The sequence below is a fragment of the Dendronephthya gigantea genome, unplaced genomic scaffold (genome assembly GCF_004324835.1).
Source record: "Dendronephthya gigantea isolate DGI-Jeju-01 unplaced genomic scaffold, DenGig_1.0 000037F, whole genome shotgun sequence".
Classification (NCBI taxonomy): Eukaryota; Metazoa; Cnidaria; class Anthozoa; order Malacalcyonacea; family Nephtheidae; genus Dendronephthya; species Dendronephthya gigantea.
In genome coordinates this window covers 1,192,501-1,206,796 of record NW_021163047.1, presented here as the reverse complement: position 1 = coordinate 1,206,796, position 14,296 = coordinate 1,192,501, and the positions used below count along the sequence as shown (strand labels likewise).

At 39.3% G+C, this 14,296-nt stretch overlaps 1 protein-coding gene across 1 annotated transcript; it reads left to right on the top strand.

Moving 5' to 3' along the window:
* The first annotated feature begins 3,393 nt into the window (after window positions 1–3,393).
* LOC114526110 lies at window positions 3,394–9,685 on the top strand. The gene is made up of 2 exons (XM_028547612.1): window positions 3,394–4,367; window positions 9,223–9,685. Exons 1-2 carry the CDS (start codon window positions 3,475–3,477, stop codon window positions 9,683–9,685), a joined length of 1,356 nt encoding a protein of 451 aa, XP_028403413.1. The 5' UTR covers window positions 3,394–3,474.
* Window positions 9,686–14,296: the final 4,611 nt, after the last annotated feature.

The following is a 14,296-nucleotide window of genomic DNA, read 5'->3' as shown; positions in this document are numbered from 1 at the left end:
TAAACAATACCGAAACGTTCACTTGAATTCAAATTGGATTTTAAACTTCTCATTCATGTTTGCACAAGCCATTCAAAATGATGCTTCCACAAACCGCTCTTCCATTTTTCGAGGTTAATTTTTCTGTTTGTTTTTAGTGTTAGAATGACCTGAAGATGGTAAAGTACCCATACTAGCATAAATCTATGAGATATTTTGATAAATTTATAGTTTTCTTAACATTTCAAAATTGTCTACTTTTTTTAATACACCCTGTATAGGAATAACACTGCCGCATATTATCTACAAAGCAGTTAGTTGCGTGATCATTATTCGCATATTATTGTGCACTTGAACACAAAATTAGCGGAATCTAACAACAATACTATAAAGAATAGCCATGCAAAAACGTACACAACTTTGAAACATGTCAAATACCTGTCTGCGCAATTGCGCTAAGCGCTAGCGCAAGTGCCTGACCGCGGCCTAAATTTGACGGAAGGCCTTAAAATCGCAATCAAAATGAAAATGGGTATTTAAGCGACTTGTTATTACACTTTCTGTCCTTCATTTGTACCATTTCTTGAAGCTATGAACTGAAATTTTAATCTGAATTTTGAAGTTCTAGTGTCGATGTGTCAGAAAGAAAATATTTGACAAAAACTGCCCAAGTACGGCTCCCAGAGCAGTAATTGTCAATTCTTGAAAAAATAATGCGTAAAATCTATAGATTCTCAAATTCATTTTATTTGTTTTTTCATTCTTCACATTGGTATACCAATCATTATGCCTGACAGTTCTCCAGACTGCTGTTTAAATCAGGTTGTGGCGGACTGAGTGGGGTGCAGGAAAACCTTCGTTGTGGCTGAATTATTAGGGAGCTTTAGCAGTGACTACGACTACGAGAGTCGTCATCCTCGCGCGTTGTTTGCTTACGCCATCAGCCAAAACTCGTAGTCGCCGAGCTTTCGAGTACGAGTTTTTTGATAAATTTCGCACTCGAAAGTACAATAGTAATTATACTATACCCCTTCCTTACTATTTATCTATGGTAGAGAGGCCTGACTTGCAAATAAATTATGTGAAATTTATGAACAAAACATTGTAATATATTTTCATTCCTGTGCATCGGGAATTTGTCACGTGAAACCACATTCCAGATGGCCTCTGAGTAGGAGGAAATTTGAGAAAACTGACCACCATGTGGAGAGGAGGTTAAAATCGACTTCCGCTACGAATATCAATTCCGAAATATATGACGTGTCCTCCGTTTGGTAGTTGAAGTTTCAAAAGGTTAAGATTGTGACCTCCGAATGTTGCTTCATTCTGCTTTGATATTCACTTATCTATTGGAAATTACATTTAATTTTTCAACTTATGCTTAGGATGATGACGTGCACGTGGATATATATGTCAATACCATGTAATATTGTAAGATGTTTTTGCAATGAGTCGTTGCTGTTGCCCTCAAATATTCACCGTGTAATGTCTGCGCCTTCAACTGATGTGTACTTTTGGATAGATGGGAAAATACTGTTCTAAATAACGTTTGAAACGATCGTATAATTTATATGCGTGTGAAAGTTGCGCCAAGTTTAACTTATAATCCTAACGTCGTTGGACCATTGTTTGTCATATGGCAATAGTACGTTTGATTTGTATGCACATCTACGCTAATTCTTGTTGCAGCAACTGACTTTGGCAAATTGTAATATTAATAGCGTCGGTGAGAGGATCATATATTAGTCTTTAGTATTTATATCATAATTAAATTTTTAATTTGAGGAAGAAGGCAAATAATCCCGAGTATGTGGGACTGTGCAGCACAATGATGCACGCCATTTGTAAGGCCGTATAATTCTGTAAAATATAGACGTATACACAGGAATTGCAATAACACATTTTAATTTATGCCATATGTATGTGGGTCAACCACTTCTCACACAGTGCCCTAAAATAATAATCAATTTACTCTGTAAATCTGTATAAAATTGACTGCTTTATTCTAATTACAGTCTAGCTATACATCTTCGTAATTTAACAAAAAAATGGCAAAAAAACCTGTTATTATTAAAAAGTCAAATTCTACTTTTGAATGATTGAACACAGTTGAATGTGAGGCCCAATAAATGGTCGGATTATGAAGACCTTTCAATAGAATGATATCAGCTGTGTTAGTATTTTAACTAACACTCAAAATAACCAGCCTCCAGGTTATAGAAATAACTATATAAGTTTATCTCAAAAGCTTTAAAGCAACGCGTACTACCTGATTTACCTGCTGTATTCGTACGTTTACTTACGCCGAATCAAGGTATGGCTAGCTATGTTTACATGGCAAAAGCCCCGTTTACAATACAGATTTAAACAATACAGATTTAAGTCCTGTCGGATTAGCCTCAGTTAATGGCAAAAGTAAACTACCCAATGGTCTGGGTCACGAATCGGAGCTTGAATATCAAAACCATAACCGTATAACGAGAGGCTTAACAGCTGCTAATGATTCAGTCATCATTGTTACTGATGTCGAACAAAATGATCCAACTGCAGGTCATCTCCCTAATGGAAATAAAAGCCACCATTGTCTTAGTCCAAATCTTGATCAACTAAATGCAAATCAACTAGATGCAAATGATTCACTAAGACAACAGGTTTATCATTACCGCGCCAAACAACACAAAGCATTCCTCCAAAAACACGATTGTGAAAGCGAATTGCGCAAGATGCCTTCCCCTGCAAGACCTAGGCGTTGTGGCTCTATACCTAGAATTCAAGACTCAAATCACCCCTCTACAACTGATCGACATCTAGTCAGAAAGATCCAACTAAAAGATCCAACTGCCGGTCATCTCCCAAATGCAAATAAAAGCCACCGGTGTCTTAGTCCAAATCTAGATAATCTAAATGGAAATCAACAAAATGCAAATGACTCTCTAACGCAACAGGTTCATCATTACCGTGCTAAACAACACAAAGCATTCCATCAAAAGCAAGACTGCGAAAGCGAATTGTGCAAGAAGCCTTTCCCTGCAAGACCCAGGCACCGCAGCTCTATACCTGGAATTCAAGACGCAAATCACCCCCCTATAACCCATCGACACCTAGTCAGAAATCGTAATCAAAATTTTTTATTAAAAGCGTCCAGGAGAAACCACCGTCCAAGGAGAAACTACCGTCCAAGGCCGCCTCGGAATTCAACAAGGGTCCATTTCTGGCAGCCGCCAACGCTTATAAAGCCCCTGATAAAGTTCAACTCGAGTCTTCAAATAGACCCCATAGAACAAATGAAGTCGTGGAAGGAATACCTCCACTATGTTCATCGAGTAACACGGAACAATATCAGCCAGCAGAGATGAGAATACCTACTAGGATTACTTACAGAAAAACAAACGGCGGGAGCGCATCTGGGTCCCCAATTTTAGATTATTAATCCCATTGAAGACTCCTGTTACGATCCCACGCTTTCCCAAGATTTGGTTTAGTAATGTTAGGTCGATGGTCAACAAGTTAGACGAAGTTTCTGCATCAATTTCTATCGAACTGTGTGACGTTGCCGTAATTACTGAAACATGGTTAAATCCACAAATAACTAACGAGTCTATACGTATTCCTGGTTATGTATCTTGCCGACGTGATAGAATGAATAACCAGCGCGGTGGTGGTCTTTGTTCCTATTTTAACTCAAACCTTAATTTTACCGAATTAGCTGACTTAGGCGATCCTGAAATTGAGAGTCAATGGTTTTTAATCAAAATGGATCGATTACCCCGAGGAATAAACTCCATTATCCTGGGAACAGTTTATCACCCCCCCCAAAGCGATGACCACGCGCTTCGAACGCATATCTTCAAATGTTTAGATTCCTCATTGGCCAACCATCCTAATTCCGCTGTCCTGGTTCTCGGAGATTTTAACCAATTTAAGCCAGGAAATCTGTGCAATTCCTTTAGATTGAAAACTCTGGTCACCAAGCCTACCAGGGGAAGTAATATCCTTGATCAAGCATTTTCAACCTTATCGGCTTACTACGATGCTACCATCCTGCCACCTATTGGCCAATCTGATCATTCTAGCATATTACTTCAACCCACTTCACCACATGCTCCAAGCCTACCCACCACACGACTCCAAAAGCGTGATTATCGTGTTTCCAACAAACGAAATTTGATATCTTGCCTGGACTCGGTCAATTGGACACCGCTCATGAGGCGAAATTCATGTGACGATCAACTGGATTTGTTCCAGTCTGTGGTTCATGGTGCTTTGAATTCATGTATTCCCATGCGTACTGTTAAACTCCATCCCAACGATAAACCATGGATTACTCCCGCTATTAAAGAATCCATTAAGAAACGTCAACAAGCTTGGTTGAATAATGACCTTCCCAAATTTGTGACCTTCCACGGGAAAACGTACGTTAACGATATTTCGTTGAAACGGCAAAACGAACGGATAATAAACGGGTAGTGAACGATCTGTAATAACGTTTCAACGAACCCAAAAAACGTTTTGACGAATTCAGCTAAAAATGTGAACGTTTAAAGTCGAGAATACGAACGGATAAATAAACGTTCAATCTGAAGCCGTTTGAACGATTTATGTTTATGAACGGTTTTAACGAATTAGTCTGAACGCCTGTTGCGCGTATGATTGACGCAAGATATTATTGACTAATTAAAATAGGAAATATTTTCGAACACGTAACATGTGTTGGCGCAAGTATGCGTGTACATATAAATAGCTATACCTTCATTTGAATGTTTAACTAAATTTATTAGCTAAACTACCTAAATCACATTATTTTATACTTTATATACATATATACATTTGCATTTTGCATCAAAATTCGGGTTTATTAATCGTTAGAAAGCCTTCAGTTATTAGTACAAATTATCATCGTTACGTCAAATTAATCAATGCATCATCTGCAACTATACCCATCAAAATATTAAGCGCGTGTTGATTTGCAACAACGTAACAGATTTTGTAAATCTCTCCACGGACAAACTATATGTATGGGTGGTTAAGGACATATAAACACATCATGCATGCATCCGTTTTATTAACACGGCTCTAAACCGAGAGTAAACGAAGATTGCCATAAATGGCCTGGCTTCGATAATAATATCATAGGCAATGTCATTGGTCACCGTCTAAGTTTGGTTGAGTTTCAGCTACTGGATACATATTTTATGTTAAACTAAACACAAGAGATTCCATTGTACACTATTGCTTATACTCTTTGACGCGCAAACGACTAAATTAATTATCGCAAGGATCAAGTTGTTTACAGATGATAACCAGACATTAATAACAGTTATACAGAATATCGCATACGCAAAGCTCGTTTGTATACGAACCAGCGTAGTAACGTGTGCTTGCATGGTCAAAACTTATTTGGTATAAATAGCCTACTACATTAAATATCCCAACCATTTATGCACGTGAAAACCCACATTTCAATTTCAGCAATGCATTGCGCGGTAATAAAATATTTAAAATATAAGCTTGGATATTTACCTAGTGCTTACAATATGTTCCGTGCGGCAATAGCCTCTATAGCTGCGGTCAAGCTTGTCGCGGAATGTCGCCTATACACAGTACTGTCAGTAGCAACTAAGGGCATCATTATACCTTAAGAATATTTAATTGATAATAATCTATTTTATCCACTGCATGCACCATCGCCATATTTTCTTCGCAAAGCTAAAGCTGCTATGTCCCTATTTCTGCCGCCATATTTTTTCATGTAAGTGATATGTTTTGTGACCATACGATCACATATGCATGTGTTATGACTTATGAACCAGTATATCGCTAATTAATACTTGTGATATTAAATTAGCTAACTAAATTCCTGGTGGTCATATTCATCAGGAAATATTTTATTTTCCCCAAATATTCGACCATCTACATAGGTAACTGTGTAAATACCTATGCTACCTGCATGAGCCTAACAATAGTGACCTAAAGAAATAGAACGCGCGTAATTAATGGGATAATTTTCGAAATCTTCATTTCAACCGCGGCAATCCGCAATCCCGAAGGTCCGAATTCAGTTCCGCCCTGCAAAACAACTTAATACTCAACCCCGGCAGCAAGAAAAGATTGCACAGTATTTTCACTAAAGCATATAGCAATAGCAGACGCCCATATAGAAACCGGGTTTTTAAATCACAAAGAGTGCAAATAATTTTTTCTGCAAAGCATATAGCAATGCTGCCGCCCATATAGAAACGACAATGCCAAATGCATGCACAGGGGAGTTTATACTCACCATTTTAAGAAACAAACGATCCTCAACATCTTCGAGACATCTACTTGTGACACAATTTGTGCCTCCTGCTTACAGTAAAATTAACTAATCAAGTTATTTAAAGACATGCATGAAAGCATTAATCCATTTTGTCTGGCGAAATCTTTTTATATCATATAATTATATATATTTCGAGGTAGCATCTACCCCTTTTTTATGAAAAATGTCAGCAAAGTTTGTAAACAATTGTTGTTTCAATGTAAGTAAATGCATCCTATAAATTGTAACCACCACGGCCCAAGCTAACAACTTTTCTAACCTCAGCCAAGCCATTTTCAAGGTCTGGCAACCTTTCATGTCATGTTTATTCGGAATGATTGGATGATCGTGGCCCAACTTGATTCCACCGGCCATGATAAGCAATCTAAAGAGTTATATATTGCAGTGCGCATTTATATCCGAATACATTTTACTCGCGTTAACATATACATAAAATGCAATTGAGAACGTCTTGTTATATACAATTGCATGATCATCTATATGAAATCTTACTTCGAATGCGTGTCATATTTCGATATATATGCATGGTCAATACAGAGCTACAGTTTAGCCAAGCAAATACACTCAAGGGAAAAAAACTTTAGTTTAAATCGAGAGAACCGTTATACGAATTCTGTTGATGATTTCATCAATAAGCCTGATTTCAATGCTTGGAGGAAAATAATTGCAAGCGCGCCTAATAAAGTGGCCAAGTCATGACTTTCCTTATATCATAGCTAATGTTTCATTTAGTGTTCATACCTGGTATTAACCTTTATATATGCTTGCGTTAAAACGCCTTGACTTCTCCATAGATGCTAATATCCAGCAAATATTTGGGACAGTCTTCGCGAAATTATTGGTAAAGATCTTTACCCGCGCGCTCATGCACGCATAAACAGTTCACAGGCGCCATTTCAAATTTGCTCATTTTGCCGCTCTAGCTGGCAGGCTTCAAGGTGCAATGACCATGCATAATTGCAATTTAATATCCGGAATGTAATTTCTAATCAAGGGAGCCCAAATCAAAATTAGTGAAAATTTTCCTGTTGCCCAACAGCTGATATGTTGTCCAAGCAAGATAAATTCCAATGCTCCTTTTCTGATGAATTATATACAGCGAAATATATGTGGCAAAATATCTGAAAGGTCAAACTTAAATGTTTGTAAACGTTAGCTTGGCAACTTGCCCTTTGGGCTTGTGTCAGCCCAGTTGTGCGCAATGAAGGACTGCACGCACTTTAAAACATAGCGCAAAACTCAACCTCACAAAACACAGAATTTTTTTTGTAATAAAAAAAGTCACACAATGAACATCATTGATATAGGTTCATTACTCTCATACAGTCTCTATCATTTATACGATTTGAGCCTTTTCCGCGTTCCACGTTTCCGATTCGAGGAGCAAGTCGAGAGAAATGAAATTACAACCAAAATATACATGGGGAGTGAATTGTGCTGAAATGTGCATATATCAATATATATGAAGTATTTTTTTGTGAATTAAGAGTCTAAATAAATATTTACAATGCATGAGTTATATTTATGCCATATATAAGTTATATTTATGCAGTTGCCACCGTTCAACATGCCAGCAACGATCGAGCCAGATGGCTTAGATCTGGGGAGACAAAGAAACCTTTTTAAGGAAATAAGACAATTTTGTAAGCGGGGCACTGAGGATCTTGTTGCTCCAGCTCTAGTTTTAGACTAGATGCACGTACATATTTAAATTGTTATTATATTCATGCAGTGGCGTAACGAACAGAGCCGAGGATGGGGTCTTGAGGTATACTTGGTACTGCGGAGTCCCTTAATTCGCTGTTTGTCATAAATCACGTTTTGCTTATACTATGATGTTTCGTTATCTATCCTGGCCTCCAATAAATGAGGATCTCTTAGTTCTCGTCGTAACCCTACCGAACGCGCGTTAGGTCACTGTATTTATGTCTTCAAATATTACCTAGGGTATTTCAATTGTTGTATAATTTGTAGCTATGTCAGACTGCATTAAAGACAACGAATTCAAGCTGAAAGGTCCGTCCTAGGATGCGGTCCTTAATTTTGAATAGATTTTAATCAGTAGCTGCTTCGTACGGAGGCCTGATAAGTTTATCAGATGTAAATAAATTAGCTATATATACACATGGTTTAAAAGTACGATATTAATATGTAACACGCAAAATCCCTCAATTCATTTTAAAACTGGTTTTGTCTGTTTACATACATTTAGAGACTCCGACAATTATGCAACTTAATTAGCACCTTGCCAAGGCATATTATGGCTCGTAATGCTAATATATGGCTTGCGAGTTGTTTGGGTGCGCGGTGAAATTTGGCTTATGGAAGCTACAGAAGTATAGTAAAGCACAAATTCTAACCATTTAGTGCATTACCGAAATTCAAAAAACGATAATTTTTGAAAGAAAGCTTAAGACGTGAAATTTGACGCTAATGGAATAATTGCATGCACTGAATCTTAATAGCCTTCTGTCTGCATGACGCTAAGCATAAACCATAACATAAAGCGCACAAAATAGCATTCGATTAGGCTAAATTGATATAACCCCACTATTTCCTTTAGAAGCCTTCTATACTAAGGAACTGAATACGTTTCTGGGAGTATTTCTGTGTAGCACATTCTGCGCTTCTTCTACAAAGTTGTAGCATTGCAAATGTTTAATCTAATATGTTGAACCAAATCCAATGCGATTGAACGAAATTCCGGCAAACGTTGAACGAACGGTAAATCAAACGGTTGAACGCTTTCGGACCAATTTTCAAACGTTTTTTCCTAAGCGTTCGAACGGGCAATTTCGAACGATGAACGATCTCGAAAATCGTTTCAACGAACGCTTCAAGCGTTTGAACGGCAAACGAACGGATAACGAACGATATTTTCGAACGAACGAAATAGCGTTAACGTATGTTTTCCCGTGGAAGGTCACATTTAATGTTTATCGCAATAAAGTGATAAAACTCTGTAAAAGTGCACGTCGAAGATTCTATAACGACAAAATCAATCACATGAACCAGAGCAATCCTAAAAAGTGGTGGGACGGTATCAAGCAGTTGTCAGGAATGTCCAACCCCCCTCCGTTTAATAGTCTAGCCATAAACGGCACCGTCTTGAGAGACTTTGAACTTGCCAGCGTCATTAATGAATCCTTCTGCAGTACTGCTGCTGATATACCGCATTTAAATTTCACTCCAGTACCCGTTTCCAATGTTCCTGATAGATACGTCATTACGCGTGATGCTGTTGAACTTGCATTGGCAGGTGTTAACGATCGTAAGTCTGTAGGACCTGATGAGATCCCCAATTGGATCCTGAAAACATGTGCCGCAAATATTAGCTACCCCGTATGCTCCATGTTTAACTCTTCCATTAGAGAGAGGTCGTGTACCTGATCTGTGGAAATGCGCGGATGTTCTCCCTTTAAGCAAGATCCCTACACCGAAATCTATTGATACGGACCTTAGACCTATATCCCTCACGGCAGTACTGAGCAAGATCCTTGAGTCTTTCGTGTTCAATTGGCTTGCACCCATTGTTATGCCATTCATTGATCCCCTCCAGTTTGGCTGTGTGAAAAAGTCCTCAACGACTCACGCCCTCGTGCACCTAATCCACCATTGGCTTTCGGCCCTGGAAACACCTAATACCATTATTCGATCCTGCTTTATTGATTTTTCCAAAGCGTTTGATCGAATTGACCATAACATTCTAATGCGCAAATTACAACTCCTCAACGTTCCACCCGTGTTATTAAACTGGTGTTCAAGTTTCCTTCAAGGCAGACAACAGCGCGTTAAATTAAAATCTTGTAAATCTGATTGGAAAGAAATCAATGCTGGAGTTCCGCAAGGCACAAAATTGGGCCTTTGTTCTTTCTTATAATGGTCAATGATCTATCCAGTGAACTACCACTGTACAAGTACGTTGATGATTGTGCTATTTCTGAAGTTGTTAGAGTATGTGAACCGGATTTTCCAAAATTACAGCAAGAACTCGACAAGGTGTCTCAGTGGTCGAATGTGAACAACATGAAATTAAACGTAAAAAAAACTAAAGATTTCACCGTGTCCTTCTTGATCAATCAACCCCCGGCACAACCCTTGCTTGTCAATAACCTACCTCTGGAGGCTGTGAACTCTATCAAACTCCTGGGAGTAAATTTAACCTCCGATCTCAAGTGGACCACACACATCAGGCACATATCCTCTAAAGCAAGCAAACGCCTGTATGCCTTAAGGCTATTAAGAAGAAATGGTGTCCAACCTAGTGATCTTAAGGCGGTATATTGTAGTTTCATCAGACCTGTCCTGGAATATGCATGTCCAGTTTGGCATACCTCACTACCTAATTTCCTCACCGTTGAATTGGAACATATTCAGCAACGTGCGTTCAAAATTATTTTTCCCCATTTGTCCTACACCGAAAGCCTTAAAGACCTGAATTTACCTACCTTAGAAGCGAGAAGGGAACGGTTATGCAGATCCTTTTATAAAAATAATTATAATGACCCTTCGGGTAAAATTTCTAGTCTATTACCCAAACTTTTAACCCATGAGTACGATCTCAGACATCCTCGATCGATCTCTCTTTTTAAATGTCGAACGAAACGCTATAATGATAGCTTTTTGCCGTATTGCATACGTAAATGGAACTCATTTTAATATTTTAATATTTTAGAACCTAATGTTAGCATATCTTTTTGTAGTTATTGGATTAACATGTTAGTAATTGTATTTCTGAGTATTTTATCACTGTAAATATGTAAATAGTCTTATTTCTGATACTTGTAAACTTGTGTTTTTCAGTTCGTTTTTGAACTGCCATTCAAGTATTTTAATAATAATCACAATCACAATCACAATTTACACTACACTCAATTTATCGGCACGGTACGGCTAAATTTGGTACCCGTACCCAATTTCATTAGTGTTCAGGATACCAAAACAAAGGCCGAGGAAATATGAAATGGTACGGGTACCCATTTTAGCCGTGCCGTGCCAATAAATACAGTGCAGTGTAAACGGGGCTAAAATCTTCACGCAATCCTTCAGTCTTGCCAAACAAAGCAGAAACATTTTGTAGGATGAACGGTTAAATGATATAACTGCAGAACTGCTGCTTGAAATGACGATTATACGGCAATTATAGTTCACTACGTACCTGGTAAGTCTCATTCACTGACTTGTAAACGTTGTAAGCTGTATAGCACAAAGTATCTCACGCTCAAACTGGGAGAGCACTTAAACAAATACAGCCATTCGCAGTTGAGAACTTGAGCTGGCATTTCAAACGCGTTGTTCCATTGTTTGAAACGGTACGTTGATTGGTTAGCAACACCTCGTTGCTAACGGCAAAATTGATACGTTTCCTAGGCTATAAATAGAAATGTCATATGTAGGAAATGTATTACAGAATTTGTAAACGCATGCATGGTAGAAAACGCGGGTAGTGGACTACGGATTACGGACTATGGATTACGGATTACGGACTACGGATTGCGGACTACAGATTACGGACTATGGATTACGGCTTACGGACTACGGATTACGGACTACGGCTTATGGACTACGAATTACGGACAATGGTCACAATCTTTAAAAAAAATGCGAAGATGCTGCCTTCTCAATAAAACATTTTGGCATTTTTTACATATTTTTTAAGGCTTTCGGTAAATAAAAGATCTTAGCATTTGATAACATGGCGCTTTTTTGTAAAAATTAATGACGTTAGCAATATAAGTAGGATCCTCGTTACGTGTAGTGATTATGTCAAGCAGCTAGGAATTTTATGTGTTTTTTGCGCTTTTATAGGCTTGCTTTTCTCGGCAGTGACTGTATCTTCGCTCGACGTCGGTAAGCGTGCGACTGATAAAGTGGATTGGCTGCCACCCTTCGTGGTACGTTGAAACAGATCACCTGAGAGACCTTCATTGTAGCTTGCTTCTGTGCGAACCATGGTAGGTAGTTGGGGTCGAAGAATGCTATGGTATTGTCGTGGAGATACTGCATTTTAGCTTTCTCGAAGGCAGCTTTTGTGCAGGACCCCAGTGGAATTTATCTCGTTGTCGTTAATTCCCTTAAGGGTTGCGTCAGAGAGGCGTATCTGGGGATGAATTACGCCAAGTATCCGGTCATACGAGGAAGCTACGTACTTCCGATTTCGATTTCGTTGGATTACACTCTTGGATGAATCTCACTTTGTCCGGTGTCGGATTGAGCCCTTGTTGGCTGAATCTGTAGCGATAAAATTCCAATTGACCAACTCGCACTTCGTCCGACGAATGTGATGCCGTAATCGGCTGCTCTCTGTGGACAGTTTCGAGCGTCGCATTGTGGCTCAGTTCAGTCTCGTGCGCCGATTAGTAGGCATTCGAGGAATATCGCCAAAAATTCTCTGCATGGTTTCATCAAATAAATCTTGCGATGCCTTCGCTCTAAATACTAGTCGCTTGGGTCGGAAATTTCCCCAAGGGTGGCAAAAGTGGCAATGGCGCGAGATGCTGGATCAAGGGTGAGCTGATGGTTACCTTGTCGGAGGTCCATCTTTGTCCATAGACTGCAGTCATGGTGGTGGGTGAAGTATTCGACGGTGGGGGAATTATTAGGATTACGGAGATCAACGCTCGCACGGATCATATGTGCATGGCCTAACTCTTCTTTGGGGTTTTTGCAAATCGCGTTTGGTCGTATGACCAGAGGTGAGCACCATGTGACTGGTTCATCTTCAGGGACCTTCTCGAAGATGTCTTTCTTCTACTCTTGTTGTTACCATTTCTTAGCGGTTTTTGTAAGTGGTGGTACAGGCGGGGTTTCTACGTGACCGGATCGCGTCTGGTTTCCTGTGAAACTGTCCGTAAATTTCCTGCTTATTCTTCTTGTCTGTGATCCTGCCGATTCCGTGAAATACGTGATCGTATTTAGCTATAGGGTATTAAGGTTTTCCATCTCCTGATGCATATGTTTGGGATCCCTGGTACTGTGATTGTGGTGTTGACTGGCTCGTCGTTCTTATCCTCATGGCGTTTGGAGTTTTAAGTCCTCCGTCAGGCTGGATTTTGAGCATCCGATCCTAATTCGAGGAGGGTTTTTCCAAAGCAGAGGGGGTGAATTCATCCGACCTTTTACAACAAGAAAGGTCGCTGACTTGCCACAGATTTGATTTCGAATGATTGTTTCAAATTTTCTTTGACACTGAGAGGGTGTTGTAATGTATTGAGTTTGACTTGGCATTGTTGCAGTTTTAGCTATGTTTGGTTTGATGTGGGAGTGTTTGGGATTTATGTCATCCATTAGGTTCACCTCAGTCCCATTGTCGGGTTCCATTCTAATATCCACACCGTGTAATCTGCACTGTTACTGTTTGCTTGCCTTTTGATGATCCTGTAATTTTTCTTGCTGAAAGTTGGATTTTATCGTTTGCACAAAGTATTCATCATCAGAGCTAGCTGATGAGTCCTCTTCTGTGGTCCGTTTGATGCGCCCTGGTTGCTTGTTCTGACTGGTAGTTTGCTTCTTGGACTCAGCTTGTGGTTTTCTGGCTGACCTACATACAGATGCGAAGTGGTTTTCTTTTGTTGCATTTCCGGCAGCGCTTCTCAAAGGCTGGACAGGTGTTGCTTTTGTGGTGGTTAACACACAGTAATGGCATTGGGGTGTCCCTGGATGTTTCTGTGTTCTCATTCCTGCCCTTGATTCTGGCGAGTTCGATGCATTTGGGGTTGATTTCGTACTCCAGGAGATTCTATCTCTTGACATCTTTATGTCCGATTGTGTTTCCTGTGGTTCTCGATTAATTCCCAATGTCCCTTCCAAGGATGCTATATCAGTAACCTGTCGTCTAATGTTTCCATTTGGGCAGCTTCGGTTAAGAATTGAGTCAAGTTCCAGGCCTTGCTGAGAGCTTTTTGGATCAGTGGTTTGTTGTCTGTTGTTTGGATGATGTGTTCCAAAATTCGTCATCATGAGTATCACCAAACTCACAATCGGATGCCCTTTCTCGCAATC